At 45.2% G+C, this 18,145-nt stretch overlaps 2 protein-coding genes and 1 non-coding gene across 4 annotated transcripts in view; 1 reads left to right on the forward strand and 2 right to left on the reverse strand.

The window, feature by feature from the left end:
• The window catches only part of SPG11 (SPG11 vesicle trafficking associated, spatacsin), an 85,176-nt gene extending 81,921 nt beyond the window's left edge, over positions 1–3,255 (reverse strand). For both annotated transcript variants that reach the window (XM_059372720.1, XM_059372719.1), the window contains exons 1-2: positions 2,992–3,255; positions 26–210 (exon numbers count right to left, since the gene is read on the reverse strand). In XM_059372720.1, coding sequence (XP_059228703.1) covers positions 26–210; positions 2,992–3,245 — 439 coding nt within the window. In that variant the 5' untranslated portion in view covers positions 3,246–3,255. The remainder of the gene's footprint in view (positions 1–25; positions 211–2,991) is intronic.
• A 1,268-nt stretch (positions 3,256–4,523) lies between these two features.
• Positions 4,524–11,339, reverse strand: PATL2 (PAT1 homolog 2). Its single transcript, XM_059371191.1, has 11 exons — positions 11,204–11,339; positions 10,614–10,691; positions 10,264–10,405; positions 8,857–8,977; positions 8,660–8,757; positions 8,154–8,207; positions 7,925–8,055; positions 7,623–7,782; positions 6,996–7,136; positions 6,076–6,173; positions 4,524–5,499 (listed from the first exon to the last, which is right to left on the reverse strand). The coding sequence occupies exons 3-11, from the start codon at positions 10,351–10,353 to the stop codon at positions 5,346–5,348; spliced, it is 1,047 nt and encodes a 348-aa protein (XP_059227174.1). The 5' UTR covers positions 10,354–10,405; positions 10,614–10,691; positions 11,204–11,339; the 3' UTR covers positions 4,524–5,345.
• A 6,536-nt stretch (positions 11,340–17,875) lies between these two features.
• LOC132000366 (U4 spliceosomal RNA) lies at positions 17,876–18,019 on the forward strand. The gene has a single exon (XR_009399262.1). It is a non-coding gene; the product is annotated as a U4 spliceosomal RNA (small nuclear RNA).
• Positions 18,020–18,145: the final 126 nt, after the last annotated feature.

Consider the following 18,145-nt stretch of genomic DNA (forward strand, 5'->3'; position numbering starts at 1 on the left):
TGAAAGACCACCTGTAAATACTTACTGATATTTTGATCTCCAATGAGCTTTTGCAAAGTCTCCTCACTACAGCTATACAAAATGGTTGCATCACATCTTCCGTCTTTCAAATCAAATTCATAGATTAACAGTTCATAACTTTCACTAAGAGCAAGCAGTTTGGGTTTGTCTGTTGGTGAGCTGCTGTTACGAGAATCCTCCCATACAAAGCTAAGAAAAAAGCGTAGATTATTATATTCTATCATCCACAAAAGTTTTTACCCACAACAGGCAGAAGAGCAAAAGGAGTAAAGAACAATTCTTTAGGTCACACGGTAGTAGCATTAATCCTACACTCAAGGGAATATAAATTGCTCTGGGACATCCCTCTTCTTCCCCCTGAACCTCCTCAGGCCAATATAGGAGTGGGTGGAGCAGAGAGCAGGGAGCAATAAATGGTGGCTGCTTGTATTCCTTCATTTAAATCCAGTCTGATGAAATGTTTAAAGAAACAATCATAAGGATGTTTCAACAACCAAATATGTATATTATGTATAAGAGGTGGTACTCACAATTAACAAAATAGCTTTTGCTAACTTAAATGCTTTCAATGCCTTTTAAAAGTGACTATTTGTATTTACAGACTTTGAGGACTCCAAGATACTATACTATAGAAGAGCTCTGTCCAACAGAACTTTCCGGGATGATGGAAGTACTCTATATATCTGCACTTTCCAATAAAGTAACCAATAGCCACATGGGGCTACTGAACATTTGAAATGTGAATAGTGCAACTGAGGAAAAATGCAAAACTTACTAAGTCACATGTAGCTAATGGCTACCATGCTGGACAGCTGAGTTACAAAATTATGCAGTATGAGGTCAACACACTAACACTGGGTAACAATGGTGGGAAGAAACTAATGAATGATGCTACAGCTTCAAATTAAATTAAACTACATTTAAAAAATAAAAGGGGGAGGTTGCGCCTGGCTGGCTTAATTCGTTAAGCAAATAACTTTTTTTTTTTTTTTAAAGATTTTATTTATTTGACAGAGAGAGATGACAAGCAGGCAGAGAGGCAGGCAGAGAGAGAGGAGGAAGGCAAATAACTCTTGATTTCAGCTCAGGTTGTGATCTCAGGGTCATAGGACTGGGGTCCTCACTCAGAGGAGTCCGCTTGAGATTTCTCACGCTTTCCTCTGCCCCTCCCCACATACCCCTATGTACAAGCAAAGGCTGTCTTCTCTAAAATAAATAAATCTTTTTAAAAGATTAAAAAAAAATAAAAGGGCCCAATTCTGGAAACAATAAAATGTAAGGAGAGGAAGCTGTCATGCTGATAAAGTTTCATCTTTTTAAAAAAAGTTTTTCTAAAGAATATATTTTATATCTAAAAAAAACAGACTTGGTGCTCTAGTGTACTTATTAAAGAAAAAGAATGAGGGACTTTACTTTTCTATCTTTATACCTAAACTGGTGATTTTTCATGAACACCCAATTTCTACTGTTTACAGTGAAAATCTGTAAAACCACTTGAATGTTGAATATGAAAAAGATTAAACAAATTAAGGTGTATTTAAAAGGCAGAATACAGCAACACTGTTGACATCATCAGCATATGAACTATACCATCATGTGAAAAGACAGGAAATTTTCAGTAAAAATAACTACAGGATGTACAGTGATTTCAACATATATAAAAAAGGACCATATATACTTTGAGATAAGCGAGCCCTGAAAACTGTATATTTGTCCTTATTTTTACCCCATGAAGCACCTGAATTAAAATTAAAATCCAATTCAAATAGAAAGTCCTTCTTGATCCTCCTTCAATCCACTAATTTCACACAGTCAATTATGGATGCCCTCATTATTTCAAGTGTGTGTCTTTTGTTAAGTTCTCAGACCTAAAGAGTTCTTTTCTCTGCCTCATTCCTCTCTATAGGGGACTGTGTCCACAGGTACTTAACACAGTTGAATAAAATAACTTCTACTATGGAGAGATTCTTCCTCCTAGCAACTAGAGACCAGGAGTAAGACGATTAAAGCACTCGTTTATTTAATAAGCAAATCTCTATTGTCAGACACTGTTATAGAGCCTGGAGATTCCAAACTAAGACAACTCTTAACTACTTATGTTTTAGGAAATGATTTCTAAACGTTTTCTATTATTAAAAAGCCACTGTACTGGCTGGCTCAGGTGGGAGAACAAAGCCCCTCTTGAACTTCGGGTTTTGAATTGAGCCCTGAGATTACTTAAATAAAACTTTAAAAAAGAGAGAGAGCGCCCAAAGACTCAGAGGGCACTTCATGACATAAACTCTAACTGCTGGATGAAGAGTTACAGAAGTGGAAGGTTAATACATGATTATAATTGTTTTTTTCTGTCTTTCTCTGTCTTCTGTCTTCCCAATCAAACAAGCTTCACATATAAGAGCTGTCGTAGACTGTTCCTATGTAACAGTTTGCGTGTAATAAATATTACACTAAAATGTAATAAGTATAAATAAATATTCAGTTGCGCGAATAAATGAATGGGTTAGCTAGACTATCCTTCAAGGAGGCGGCGGGGGCGGCGAGGTTAATCCATGTACACAGAAGTCGCTGTTTCAGGCACAAGAAAAAATTATCAGGATGATTCAAATTAGAGATGATCCCCAGCTGCTACCATCAAGGGATTTAACTGAAGGAAGATGGGCAAGGTGCACAGCACAATAGCAATTAATTAACTTATGTTGAATTAATGAAAGAACCCCTACTTTGGGACCTGCTCCGGGTGCGCGGCCAGCAGAGGGGTTGGATGCCTTATCTGCGCCCCGGTAAAGGGAAGCGAGGGTGAGGCTGCGAAGCTAGGAAAAGGTTCCGAGAAGGCACCCGGATCGCATCTGAGCTGTTTCCCGCGACTGTCATTCCTCTCCCGCTACCTCCACGCCTGGAGGGGAGCACTGGGGCCAGCCGCCTAAGGTTCCGGACTCTTCCACCACTGCCCAGCACTCCCGCAGCACTTACTGCCGAAAGGGGCCATTAAGGCAGCAGGCACCCCCGCTCCGGCCGCCCGGCGCCAAGGAAAGCACTTGCAGGCTGCCTGCAGCGGTCAGGCTCCCCAGAACCTCCTGCTCTCTGTGCAACTGCGCCCGGCATCCCAGGCGCCCCGTTGCCTCCACAGGAACTGGCACCAACAGCATAGGTAGAACCCGCTCCATGGCTTTAGCGCTGCAGGTGCCGCAAGCCGCAGCTCCCCTGGCCGCCTTTTCTGTAGCCATTTTGACTCGGTTATTTCTTCCGGTCACCTGAGCGCAGCTGCGTCCTGGGCATGCGCCGTGTAGCCCACCCGATCGCTGCCTCGTGACTCTCCCAGGGACCGCTCTACTGTCCCGGCTTTTGCAATCCTGGCCTTTGGAGGCTGGCGCTAGTTCCTCCAGCAAAGTTACATCTGCCTTTGCTTCAAGCCTGTTTACTTAACTATCTTGGAAGAGTTAAACTCCAAGTTTAGCAGCCTCAGGCAAGCTGGAGCAGCTTTACTCACTCCGTGGCATTACCCCCTGCCTTCTTCCTCTAAATGCTTACCCTTTATTAAAACCCGTTTCCCGCCTCTCTACTTTTTCTTTACCTATTGTGCTGTTATTTCCGTTAACAGGCCCTGGGTGGTACCATGTCATTGGTAGTGTGGACCGATCCATCCTAAGAGAATGAGCCTGAATGCCGAAGTCAAATAATATGTCTTGTAGAGGGCAGGGAAACAGGGTAGTTAAGGAAAGGTGTGGGTAGAGTTCCTAATTAATTACTAGTCTTCCTAAGGAAGCATGATCCAAGGCCTCCAGCAGAGCTGAAGAGGAGGGGGGCCGGTGAGGAGACGGAGGAGGAATTTGGGAAGTTCTAATAAACATTTTTCTTAACACATTCTTTTCCACAATCAGCTAGGGCCACACAGGTAACCAGTAGGCCAGACCCTCCACTTGTGCTTTGATTCACATCCTCTTGTTCTAGGACTTTGTAAAATTCTCTTTTCTCCTGCATACATTTCTCTCCCTTTATCATGTGAACATGCTATAACGTCATGCTCAAAAGAAATCCTCCCTCAAACTATACCAACCACTACTGTTAAATTTTGCTTTCCCTTTAGAAAATTTTTACTTGACTCTTATTAACAACCCCCACCCCCTATTCTCCCTTAGCAGCTTTGTGCTCACTAGTGCCTCTACAGGGAGTACTTTCAGCTTAAATGCAACTGCTATTGACCGGCCTTCCTGGACTATTACCCTCTGGTTACTACTCCCCACCCAGTTTTGTTTTCATCAAGGTATTTATCACTATCTGATGTTTGCCATCAGTGCCTGTCTAACTAGAATGAAAGCTTCAGAAGAACAGGGAGTTTTCACTGCTCACTGTTCCCCTGCCCCCTAAAACGGTGCCTGGTTCATAAAAGGGACTCCAGGGATTGATGAATACGTGACCTCGTTTGTCAACTTAAACCAAACATTTCATATCCCAAGGGAGATATTTATAGCCAACCCTATTAGCTTAGCTACTGGCTTTATTTAAAAAACAAACAAACAAACAAACAAACAGAGAAGGAATTTCCAAGGTCATATTGTTAGACATAACAAGGCCTTATCCCTTTTATTAAGGACATGTTGGAGGCATTCATACATAAGAAAATGGTTTTCATTTTACCTCCTAACTTATGACAAATTTCAACACATCATTCCATTATCTCTTTAATTAAACCTTATTGTGTCATGAGTTTTAGACATATCATTCAGGTTTTTAAGGAGAACATAAGGAAATGTTCTGGGTGAGATCCTACAATATATCAAGACATAAAAAAATGTCCTCAGACTCTCTGGATCCCTGTAGACCTAGCCCATACTGCTAGTGTCTGATGATTAAATTTTCCCACATATATGTATTTCAGAACTGGATTAGTAGACCCAAGCAAGCCTACAAAGAACAGATTCTTAACAGTAAACAATTCTATTTTCTAAAGTATTCGTGTAATTTGATTACTATCTCTTTCCAGCAGCTGGGAAATTCTGAGAACAGAAGTGACCTTCATGTCATTCATACTTTTAGATTTGTGCCTCAAATATTTCTTCAATTAACAATTCAGCTTCTCATATTAATCCTTGCCCTTAGGTAGCTTAGCATGATCGATGAGCAAAGGATCTGGGAATAAACTAAAAGGTTTGGCTGAAGAAATAGGCTTCAGGACCCTAACCCAGACAGATAGATTACTGGGTAAATGCTAAAGTGTCTAGAACTACTTCTAAATACAAGTTATCCTCCATATTCTTGGCTTAAAAGAAATGACAGAACCTATACAGGGCTTGAACAAGGGGCTATAACCTCATTTCTACCATCACTTATTCCATCCTAGCTTCTAGGTGCTGTACCAAGGGTTTGTCCACATGGTGACAGAACAGAGGAAGAAGGTTGCTGGGGAAGGCTAGGGGTTCTGCTAGAGATGCTGTTGGCATCTGGGCTATCTCCCAGGCAATCAGAACCACCATGTCAGTCCTGGAGGGCAGAGAAGATGGAAAAACATCAGAGTCTTCATATTTACGCAGGAAGTAGACTCAAGGCCAAGGTTCCAAATTATTTTTCCACCACTACCACTATCAACCTTTGTGCTTGTAACAGTTAAGAGAACACTTGCATATTTTGCATGTGTCAGGCAATGCTTAGTGCTTTACATATCCTCCTTCTTAAGAACTCTGATTATCATCATTATCCCTAAATCCATAGTTTATAGATGAAGTAACAAGCTTAGAGATGGGAAGTAACATGTCTGAAAGTTGCAATGCTGCTGACAAAGGCAGAATTCCAACTTAGGTCTGTTTGACTCTAAAGCTTGTCCCCTTAATCATTGTTCTACTGTCTTCCATGGGGAACCAACACTCTAGGACACTAGAAAAGAAAGAAGGAAAAACAGATGAGAAGGGAGAACAGCTATAACTCTGATATTTTTCTCTTCTCTGACCAACTTCCTCCCAATACTTGAATATACCACTCAGGTAATAGCTTACCAGGTTCAGCCTATATATACATCCCAGGGATACTGAAATAGCATTTACAAGGCCTTTAAGATCTTACCAAGCTCTATGATCACTGCTGGGCTCCTCAAGGGAGGACTCTAGGGACACCAGCTGCTCCCCGTGACTTAGTAGGGCATAGAGCAAAGATATTCCAAACTGCAAGAGATACAGTAGGCAAGGTCAAAAGAGTTCACAAGAGGCATTCTGTGCTTTCTTGGCTCTGCTATTTCCCCCCAAAAAGGAGGGGGCAGGTTCACATGTAAAAGTGAAGTTCAACACTTGTGAAACTGATTTTACAATGGCTGGCCAAAGAACTCTCAGACCTTTTGAAGGATATCACTGCTCTGAATTTTCCATAAGATCCTTGTGGAGAGTTGATTACATGCACACTTGTGGGTTTTACTGTCAGCAGTCAGTCTATAGATCAGGAACAGACTCAGGAATCTGATGCAGGTAGTTTATGGACCCCACTAAAGCAGCAATTCTTTAGACAAAGATTTGTATAGAGGAGTTCACAAAATAATCCATTAGGGTATTAAAAGATACCAACTTTCACATCTAGAGTCTCTGCATTTAAAATTTTCTATCTTGTATTTATTACGTACTTAGTGTAACGTGACATGTACAGGACTTCTAGACTAGCACATGGGTGATAGGGTTCAGAGCTTTTTACTAAGAGGGATACACCATCAAAAAAGTTTGGTGACCTCTGTTCTAGAGGTCCCCATCAGCACCGTCCTCAGGGAGCTTGTTAGAAAAGCAAATGGATGGGCCACACCCCAGGTCTACTAAATGAGACTCTCTGGGGGTGAGACCTAGGAACTGGTGTTTGGTAAGCTCTCCAGGTGATCCTAGAGCTCACTGACAGGGAGAAGCACTACAGAGAAGAGGGAGAGGTAATACTCTGTTACTTAGTCCTTGCCAGTGATACCACCTGGAGGCCATCTGTGGAAAGAGCAAAGCCTCCCACTGTGTTACCTGGTTCTGAAGTACCAGAGTGACCGGCCTCTCTGAGGAGCCAGGTGGAAATAGCATTAGACCCTGAAGTCCTTGGAGGAGTTCGTGGAAGGTCAAGTGACTGATACATTTGCCCAGGGGTTTGAATAACATTTGTAGAGCCTGCAAAAAGGTCAGTAAGTATCTCTCTCAGTCTCCAATACAACTTTACCTCCTCCTACTTTGCCTGTATTCCCTTTTCTGGATGACCTGTTTTTGGTACTTTCCTGGTCGGGTTACTTACTACCCAGGTCCTTCCAACCACTATTAAGTGGTCCTCCAATACCCACTTATCTAGGATGTCTTCCCTAAGAAGGGTAGATATGGGGCTTAACACTTCACAGGGAGTCCTTATCTTCTCACACCTCCACAGCCCACTCACACCTGTGCAACCGCATGTCTGTGTTTTTTGGTCATTGCACTCAAGATGATCAGTTGTTCCTGTAGTAGTTGGTTCTATAACCTCCTCAACCAAGGGGGGCAGGTTTGGCACCTCTCCCTGCCCAGCACTCTCTGGGGCATCTCTGGGGATGGGGGAGAGAGGATGAAGAAGACAGATCTCTAACCCATGCACAAAACCATCCTCTTCTCTCCTCAATGCCACAGTACCTGATCAGCTACATCCCTCCTGACTAGGAGGGGCAAATGGTGGGTGATCGCCAGAAGAAGGCTAACAGCTCGATCCTGGGGCAGGAGAGGGAGCAGCCTTGCCACTAGAGCTTTCCCCTTCCTCACGGAGAGCACCTGCAGGAAGCCATCTGCTGCCTCCCTACACGTGAGAAAGGAAGACATTTTCAGGGCTCTGCATAGAGGGCTCTGGCTTCGTGCCAGAAAGGAGGGGCAGAAGGAAAGCCCTTGGGTTTGCTTATCTTTCCCTTGCTGGGCTGGAGGTGTGAGCCTCCCACACTTACTCCAGAGTATTCTGCTCTGGGGTCCTTAAGGCTTGGAAGAGCTTCTCAATCTGGTTGTTCCATTGTTCAGAGGAGCAGGGCTGCGGCAGCCCGTCCTTCTGGCCCTCTATCTCCAGCAACTGAAGAAACATCTGGGAATTCAAAGGTGGGAAAAGAAGAGGTCAATTTGAGAAATATCCCATTCCCAAGGGTAAATGAAGAACTCATCCTTAAGGAGTTGCTATCTCACCTTTTCAATCCGGGCCAACACTTGAAGCCTCTGACTGCTTGCAGCTCCTGTCTCCTAGGAGAGAGTCCCAGGCCATCAGCCACACCTTCAGAGCCGCAGCCCAGGCTAGACATAGAGCTGGAAAAGCTAACACCAAGTCTGACCACACTTCTTTCTCACTCTTAAGTCACAATCTGACCTCAAGCATGAGAGTGCCCCTGTCCTTTCTCCAAAACAGGGGAGATTAAAAAAAAAAAAAAGTGTTATGGGAAGAATGCCTGGGTGGCTCAGTTGGTTAAGTGTCTGCCATCAGCTCTGGTCATGATCCCAGGGTCCTGAGATCAAGTACCACATCAGGCCCCTTACTCAGCAGGGAGCCTGCTTCTGTCTTTCCTTGCTGCTTTCCCATGGAAAGCTTGTGCATTCATATGCTGCTTGTGCATTCTCTCTCTCTCTCCAACAAATAAATAGATAAAATCTTTAAAAAAAAAAAAAAAAAGGTTGTTGGAAGAAGATAGCACTTCTACCTGATCTTGAGATCCATGGGGTACAGCATCAATAGCTCGGCGAGGGCTAAAACACGTTGACACAGCTACTTGGCCCAGGGAACCCTCGATTCGAACCACTGCACAAAAAGGAGTCAGGAGAAGCATATTCCCCTTCCCTTTCCACCCTCCATTACCCAGATGTCCATCCCAACCCAGCAGGTCAGCCCTGGTCCTACCTGACTCATAAGCCTCTGCCTTCTGAATGTAGGGTGTTACCAGCTTGAGTGATTCAAACTTGCTCCTTCGCCCAAGTAGTTCTTCATCTGTCTGCTTTTTCTCTAGTTTCTGATAATATTCCTGAGTGTCCATGGAATAGAAAAATGTATCTTCATCTTCTGAACTTAGAATTAAAGTTCTCAAGTGCAACCTATTAATACACCCTTTCTTACTGCATTCATTCCAGACAGGATCCTGGCCCCTTGGGACCTACTGCCAACCACTCTGAAGCATCTTGAGTACCCTGGGCCTCATGACATCTGGCTTGGGGTCTCCGTACTGAGGACTTCAAGAGCTAGACACCACCACTAGATCTGATGAAAAGGCAGAGAGCCACGTGGAGAGCCAGCAAGCAAACCCGTATCAGCATCTGTAACCTTCTTGCATTCCTTCTTCCTCGGATATATACTGCACACCTTTCCTTAACCCTCCCTTTCTAGTTTTGTGATCCTACCTCTGCTTTCCAAAAAATGACAGTTATCTGATGGCCTGAAGACCATCAGCAGTTTGTAGTACAGTGATAATACTACTATCAATTGGCCAGTAGCTAACACCACTCCAGGCCAGTTTTAGGCTTCCAAAGAATGGCTCAACAGCTCTAATGTCTTCTTAAGGAAATCTGTAAAATCCCAAGCTAAAGTAAAGCCACCGACCATGAGGCAAACAAGGATTTGAATAAAGCTCTTTTGTTTAGGAGCAGTGCTAAAAAAGCAAGAAGTAAAAAAAATTTTGCTTTCAGTGACCCAGGCAGAAAGAGTTTTTAAAGCATGGTGGGAAGAAAGGAAGAAATTAGTCTAAATAGGAAGGAGATAAAGGTGGGAACCTTAGTAAGGGGCTTACGGAGGTTGAGAACAAAGTGGAACACAGCTCAGATAACCCAAAAAACCATAAGCAAAGCTTGCCTCATAAGCAAAAGGAAGACAGGGAGCAGAGGGTAAGGAGTTAATATGTCTGCTGGCATTTATTCAAGTCAACAAGTCGAATCCCATGGTTCATAAAGTTCATGTGTTTTATATCTTTTAAAAAAGCAAAAAGTCGGTGAACATTTATAACAAGATATTTCTAAGACCCACAGAAGTATACAAAAGTGGAAAAGTCCATATTTCAAGGCTGAATAAGGGCAATTCTTGGCAAAGGATGAAGACAAAACCTTGGTGTTTGGGGAATTGTAAATAATCCCATTTGTCTGAAGTGCAGGAGAATAGAGGGGAAGATCTTGGGATATGGCCCCTATCCTGTAGTGACTGCCTCTCCCACCTGACTGGACATGGCCCTCTAAGAGCTAGAGAAACGACCCAAGAGGACCCATGGAGTCCAGGCCTGTTGGATGCCAAGGTCAGAGGCTGAGAGGAGCTGCTGGGGCTCACCTGATAGTAGTAGTCATCCAGGTGGGGGTTCTCACTCTGCAGCTGAACCATCTGTACTTTAATCACCCAGTCCTTCTCCTTTCGGGTCATGAGATTAACATAGGGGTCTGGCTGCTGAGACCAAGGCTTCTTGGCTGGGGCACTTCAAGCCAGAAAGGAACATTCTTTTAGACCTACCCACCCTCCCACAGCTTCCCAAGGAGTGGTGAGCAGGGAGGGATGGAACAGAGCACAGGAAGTAGGCAACACGGGGAGAATCTTACTTGTGCAGGAACTCTGGGTGGGGGGGAAGGGGGATACCCAGCATGCAAATGAGCTGCCCTCAACCCTGCTGCTCTTCAAGGCTTTACCTTGGTGTTCGACTGTGTTGCTGCAGCTGCAGAATCCGTTGGTGCTGAGGGTGGAGCTGGGTCAGGTGGCTAGGCAGACTTAGAAAGAAACTTGGGCTGGGTCAAAGAAAGCACTCGGCTCCCTAACCTTCCATCCAGTTAGTCTCTAGGAAGCTCAGGGGAACATCAAAGGCAACCCCACCCGCCCGCGTGCCTCCCCAAAGTCAGCCACATGAAACCACACAACCCTGGCTCGGCAGGGCTCATATTCCTCTCCAGGAGCTATTTTCCTGCAGTTGTGCTGCAGGAAATGTTGACACAGTAGAAACTCATTTGGCCTGGTCGTTGGGAATTCTGAGTCCTAATCTCAGTTCTCCCTTGCCAGCTAACCTCAAGTAAGTTCTCTTTAGTCCCCCGGCCCTCCACTTCCTCCTCTGTGAGGGAGAAGGGACGGGACTCCACTGCACACTTCTAAGACGAGGTTTCTATGGGTGTTTTTCTGTGGCAGCTGGTAGGTAGCCCCATCCCTCCTCAGCTTCTAAGTCCTGATAACTCCAGAGAAGAGCTCAGTGTGGGGGAGATGCTGGAGGCCCAGCACCCTGAGTCAGTACCTGAAACTAGGGAGCCAGGAGGTTGGCAGGCTGCAGAAGAGAGCCGGGTCTAGCGAGAGAAGTTGAGGTCCAAAGTGCCGTGCTGGAGAGCTGGCCCTGGGAAAGGTAGTCCAGAAAGGAACTGGAGAGAGGTAGTCCAGCGTCTGAGAATGAAATTTAGAGGTCTGGGAAAAGGGAGGCTCGACCAACAGAATGCTGCTCCTGTTGCCTTTTCTCACCTGCCTTTTCTCCCACAAGAACCTCACCCAACAGAGTTTGTCACTTCCTAGAGAACAGCTCTTTAGTCCCTGACAATGTGGGGGCATGTGCCTTTCCAGTCTGGTGAGTCAACACCTCTCTCTGCCTCTCTCCTCCCTGTGATGGTCATTTATTCAGGCTCTTGTGCCTTCAGCCCCTGGGGCAATGCTTGTCTGCCTCTTTTTGGACTCATCTGAAGCCTTCCGCAGAGCTGCAATGGTCGTCTCATTCTCTCTGCAGGATTTCCTGCAACTCCTCTGGCCTAGGTCATGTTCTCAGGACACAGTTCATTTGAGGGCAGCTGCTCTTTCTAGCCCTCTGCTCCATGCTGCTCATCTGCTGAAACGTAGGGAGATGGAAGTAGGGCTCTGATTTGTCCTTTTCATATGGTGGACGGCCAGTTGTCCCAAGACCACCTCTGTCATTTACCAAGCTACTCTACATTATGGGTATCTCCCATCTCCCACACCTCACTTGGGCTGTTTCTCGCCAGAACAAGGTGAAGGGCAGGCTAAGGAACACTCCACATGATCTTTCTCCCCATGCTATTACTTTGACACAGGATGGAGATTGGAGGGACTCACCTGCCACAGAAAGTGCAAGGAAGCAGGGGACATGCCCAGCACACCAGAGGCCTTGATTCCAGAGGAGCTGAGAAGGCCTCTCTGGAATGGGAGGGAAGCAAAAGGCTTGAATGAGCCCCTGAAGTGTCTTCTATAGTTATCAGTGTCTGTTGGGTATGGAGTGCAGGAAGGTCAGTCACTTCCAATATCCAAGACAGTGGTGGTCTGGCCCTCCCTTGCAGTAAAAAATCAACTGGGTCAGGACCTCTGCTTCCTCTGAGGAGAAGCAGCAGCAAGACTGGTATCTCAGGAAAAGGTTGAGGGAGACTCTGAGTTATTTCATTTTTTTTAAGGTTACTTATCTATTTATTTATTTATTTGACACCGAGAGAGATCAAACACAAGCAGGGGGTGTGGCAGGCAGAGGGAGAGGGAGAAGCAGCCTCCCTGACAAGCAGGGAGCCCGAGTGACAGATGTGGGGCTCAATCCCAAGACCCTGGAATCAAGATCTGAGCCCAAGGCAGACACTTGACCTACTGAGTCACCCAAGTGCCCCATGATTTCATTTCTTTATAGGAATCTTTGTCGCTCTCTACTGGTTGTGGGAATTTAAGAGAATAAATACCAGGAATGAACTGCAGAGACACAGGGGCCCAGGGCCAAGGATGACTCACCTTCAGCACCACGCGTTCAACCAGCACCTGTGGGCTGTGCACGACCCTGATACAACCTGGTTTTTAAGGTGAAGACAGCATCAGAAACTAAGTGAGAGATAGGAAGAAACAGAGAGGAAGGAGAGAGTCTCTACTCAGGTTTAAGCCTGAAATAGGAAGTGTTAACCCAGAACCTATCTAGGCAGGTGGGGAGGCCATTTTGTCATGGCCAAATGGTTAAGGCAAGGGCTAGAAAGCAATAGAGAAGAGAAGGATATTTAGCACTGTCTGTGAGCTGCAGAGAGTTCTGGCCGACTGTCCCCCCACTCCCTCCTGCCCTGGTACCTGGGTGTTGTGGATAGCACTGAGGACAGCTGGATCCCCGAGGTCATGCTCTTCCTCCTCCTCCACCTCTTCCTCCTCCTCCTCCTCCAGCTCTGGGGCTAGATCTGGATCCAGGTACTCCTCTTCCTCCTCCTCTTGCTCTTCCTCCTCATCCAAATGGGAGGCAGACACCAGTTCTTCCTCAGGAGCTGAGGAACTACAGGACTTGCTTGGGTCTTGGTTTAAGTAGGGGCCTGACGAGGGAGTAGTTGGGGACGCAGGTGTGAGGAATCTCGTCCAGAGAGGCTCTTTTCAGGAACACTTCTGTTCATAAGTCATCTCCAGCACCACCTTCAAACAGTTCCCCACCTTGTTACCCCTGACCCCCACCCCCCGACTGGAGCAAATGGAACCCAGCAGGTGCCAAACACCTTTGCCTTCCACATCTCTTCTATTACCTCATTAGTTAGCACCCCAGGTTGCTCTACCTGCTCTTCCCCACCTAACAGCTCCTCTCAGTGCCTCCTTAGCCAATCAAGTGCCAGATACGGGCACTCACTGCAATTAACGCCTACTGTGATCCAGATACTTCACACAGTGCTCTGCTCTGAGCAGTCCTGCAAGGCTTGTAGTGATCATTTCCCCATGAAGGGGGTAAAATAGCGCCTAGAAAAGTGACCTCAGGGTGCCTGTGTGGCTCAGTGGGTTGAGCCTCTGCCTTTGGCTTGGGTCCTGATCTCAGGGTCCTGGGATCAAGCCCCACATCAGGCTCTCTGCTCAGCAAGGAACCTGCTTTCCTCTCTCTCTCTGCCTGCATCTCTGCCTACTTGTGATCTCTGTGTGTCAAATAAATAAATAAAATCTTTTTAAAGGAAAAAAAAAAAAAAAAAGAAAAGTGACCTCAGTCACCTATGTGATGTAGTCAGCAAGTCGAAGAGTTTGGAAGTCACTCCTAATAATTCTGGATGCCCAGGTCCATATCCGTCCACTGAACCATACCAGCAAGTCTCTGCACCCCAAGGCTTTTCATCCAGATTCCACACCCTAATGAGCAGTACCTTCAAGGCATTTCATCTTTGCAGGCTGGCAGACTTCCGCCATGTCTCCTTCCTCTGGTAAGAAAACACTCTTTGCCTCTGGAAGGTAAACCTGAGATAGGGGAAAAACCAGAGACAGCCTCCTCCTCAGTAAGGACGGTATGGCACCCTAAAACAGCCATGCTCTCCCCCCACCAAAGTTGCCAGAGGAGTATTAGCCCAGGGTCTCAAGGAGTAGGACCTTGGGCTCTCAGACTTCCCTAAGCGTCAGCCTCTGCCCTCACCCCCCAGCTGCAGGGAGCTGTCCTGCCAAGGGACAGAAATGAGGAACAGAGCTGGCAGCTGGAGAAGCACTTCCACACAGATACAAATGGCCCCCTCAGCAAGAGCTGCCTTGTTGCCAACACCCACCGCTTGACTGCTGCTGTCCTTTCTGCTTAGTTTAGTTATGGCAGCCTAGGCCAGGGCTGATTTGCTGCCCCTGGCTTTAAGAGTCCCAGCCCATCCCCTGCTGCCCCCTTAAAGGGCCAGCATCCCCCAACCACTGCGTCTTGATAGAAACATGAGAATATAATCTAACGATAAAGACAACTCTTAAAAGGGTAAGAGAAATAAACTGCACTTTTTAACCCCCCAAGTTTGTGGGTACAGTTTATGGGGATTGATATTTGGGAGCAGTTGGTTTTTTTTTTTTTAAAGACCCCTGTTTTCTACACCTTTCCTAGGAGATTTATCAAGTTATGTTCCTTTCCATCCCTAGGTTTTGCTCCACCACAATTGGATAGGAAAGCCCTAGGTGACCTGAGATTTGCCCGTAACCAAGATCTCAGCATGTGGGCAGAGCACCTGGGGGTACTTGCCCTTCATGGGGTCCCAGGACTTAGGTCTGCCACCCAGCTCTAACTGAGGACGGACCCCTGTGAATTTAGAAGACAGATCTTCAAGGCTAAAACACTTTTGCATGAGGTACACAGACAATCTTATACCTTCTTGGCTACTCTAATGAAAAACTGGTTCAAAAGCTCGGAAGCGAAAAGAAAACAAGACAACAACAAAGGCGAGAACATGGGTACAGCTGGTAGGCAAAACCCCAAGACCCTCCTGAGCCTCAGCTAACCCCTGAGTGATCCTGGGTTCTGCGCCCACATCCTGTGTGTAAATGAACCCCACATGACTTTAAAATTAAAATGAAGCTAATTTCTCTACATCAAAAATGCTAGTTAGGGCCCTATTGTCATGGTTATAGGATTGTGGTTCTTGGTACCTTTAAAGGAAAATTTTGTTCAAAAGATTTGTTGTATATCAGAATGAGATGAATGAGGGGGGGGAATTAAGTAGCTTAAATTTAAGGTACTGAAAAACTTTTCAAATATCTGAGTTGGGTTCAGATTTTTTTTGGTAATGTCATTCAGCTGTTAAGAATTTCCTAACAGCTCACCAAGAACCAAACGGTGAATTTCAGTGTTTCAGAAGGGATTTATGAGGCTGTTGGAGAGACAAGGTCTTAGGAAGGGCCACTTGGGGCATTCACAGCCTAACTATATCAGGCTGTGCTCATTCTTAGAAACAAAATACCTTTCTTGCTTTTGTTTCTCATTTTTTAAAACGATTTTATTTATTTATTAGACAGAGATCACAAGCTGGCAGAGAGGCAGGCAGGGGGTGGGGGAAGCTGGCTCCCCACTGAGCAGAGAGCCCGATGTGGGCTCTATCCCAGGACCCTGAGATCATGACCTGAGCCGAAGGCAGAAACTTAACCCACTGAACCACCCAGGTTCCCTTTGTTTCTCATTTTAACTGCCCTTTATCTCTCACATACCAATGAACCAAATTTCTCCACTTCCTCCACTCACATCGTTCCTTCAACCATTGCTTTCTGGCTTTTGACTCCATCACAGTGAAGGCACCAGGGAACAGATGAACAATTCCATGCGCTCCTCAACCCTTTCTACGGACAGTTGACAATTTTTCAGCTGCATGTTAGTACTCTGCAAACATACAAGGCCACTCTCCTACCCTCACTTTTACCCAGATGCCACCCCTAAAACTTCTTGGATTAAAACAAATCTGGAACTACCATTACCCGTCACCCCTCAGCAACTCTTCAGAGTTACCAACGATTTCTTAACTGTAAGTGCAAAAGACATTTCAGTCCTTAACTTAATTCAAGTCTCTACAGCAGTTAACACTGCTGCCCATGCCCTCCTCACATCTCTGTTCTCCTGCAGCTTCCCATCACTTTACTCTCCTAGCTCTTCTTATACTTCTTGGGTCATCTTTCTTTGGCCTAGTTCCTACTCTCCTCATTGTCCTCCAAATATCCTCTTCTTCATGCCTCTTCTCTTTCCCCTCTATGTTGAATATTATTAATTTGACAGTCCTCTGAAATTGTGTATGCTTGTGTGATCGTTAAGGGGCATTTTTCTGGAGAGACAGTCCAGAGGTTTTGTCACATTCTCGAAGGGATCAAGAATCCCTCCCCAAGTTAAGCCCTCTGCACCTTGGTGTCCTTGGACAATCTCACCCTCTAACATCTTCCTACTTAGCCCATGCGGATGATTTCCAAGTTTCTTCATCAGATCTGACACTTTCCAGTTAAGCACCTCAGTGGTTTTTATCTCCTGTCCATTACAGAAGGCATAAGATCTGCCTCTCCAGGGGCGCCTGGGTGGCTCAGTGGGTTGAGCCTCTGCCTTCAGCTCAGGTCATGATCTCAGATCCTGGGATCGAGCCCCGCATCGGGCTCTCTGCTGAGCGGGGAGTCTGCTACCCCCCACCCTCTCTCTGCCTGCCTCTCTGCCTACTTGTGATCTCTCTCTCTCTCTCTGTCAAATAAATAAATAAAATATTAAAAAAAAAATCTGCCTCTCCAGCCTCCAGTCCTCAAGATCCCTGCCTTCTAGTTCTAGGTCAGAACAATGAGCTACATTTGGCCCTGTGGGGAGGGAAGAATTCTGATACAGCCCTCTCTCATAATCAGTGTGCACTAGGATGACTCTCTCTAGCCTGGGGGCCTCTCTCCTTTGCTCTGGGAGTTGTATTCAACTGTTGATCAAGGCAGCTTCCTGTCCCAGTTCTTTCTTTTCAGTGATATTAAATATGTATCTTAGCAAGTAATATGCTCTTCACTGGATCCCACAAGATAAACAAATTTGCAGAGGAAGTTATTTTAATTGGAGGGGGATTTCAGATGCTCTATTAAATTGTCTTATTCTAACTTTCTAAATATCTGAATGGGGCAGGGTGAGGACTTAACTCAGGCTTCACTTCCTCCAGGAAGCATTCTCAAATATCATCTTCCCTTCCAGGCTAGATAAGGTGCCCATCTTAGGGGTACTCATTGATCCTTACACTATTTTCTCATTGTACCTGCCACTGACTCGTAATTCTATTTCTGCATTTGTCACCCTCATTTGAGAATGGATAGATGTCTTCTTCATCTTTGTGCTTCCTGCACTTAACACAGTATCTGCAACAAAGTAGGTTCTCAGTAAATGTTAACTAAGCTGAACTGAAATGAAAAAAAGCAGTCCTTCCCCTTAAAGACTCCCTCAGATAGAGTTTCTAGCGTGCCACCTGGGTGTGTCCTACTCCAGCCCACTCGTCACATTGTTCCCAAGAAATGTCATTCTAGAAAACAAACCCCAAAACACCTACGACAGAAATCATAAAAGAAAAAAAAAACATAAAAGACAAAGATTTCACTAAAAAAGTAAAAACTTCTATATTAAAGACACATTTATGCCAGTACAAATTCTTATAGAGCAGGGCTTTAAATATTTTTTACAAAAATTAAACCTCAAAAAAACTCAAAGAAAGTGTTAAAAATGTTTTACATTAAAAAAAATGTAAAGTAGAGCTTTGCGCAGTGGCAGTATCGTAGCCAATGAGGTTTATCCGAGGCGCGATTATTGCTAATTGAAAAAAATGTAGAGACGGTGCTTCTAACCATGATCCCAAATTCATGAGCTATGATAAATGACTGATAAATTTGCCTACATGAAAAGGTAAGGCTCCCAAATAGCAAACTAAATAAAAGAAAACAAGAAACCATAAAAGGAAACAAAATAACTTTACTTTGATCTGGCAATCTGAAATTTACCTTTCAAATCTACTTAAAAGAACTT

This window comes from Mustela nigripes, chromosome 13 (genome assembly GCF_022355385.1).
Source record: "Mustela nigripes isolate SB6536 chromosome 13, MUSNIG.SB6536, whole genome shotgun sequence".
NCBI classification, from domain to species: Eukaryota; Metazoa; Chordata; class Mammalia; order Carnivora; family Mustelidae; genus Mustela; species Mustela nigripes.

Coding starts and splice junctions, on each gene's coding strand:
- PATL2 (XM_059371191.1), bottom strand. CDS start 10,353: ATGACCCGAAAGGAGAAGGACTGGGTGATTAAAGTACAGATGGTTCAG. Junction 8,978..10,263: donor TGGATGACTACTACTATCAG/GTGAGCCCCAGC, acceptor ATGGACACTCAG/GAATATTATCAGAAACTAGA. Junction 7,783..7,924: donor CCAGAGCAGAATACTCTGGA/GTAAGTGTGGGA, acceptor TCTCACGTGTAG/GGAGGCAGCAGATGGCTTCC.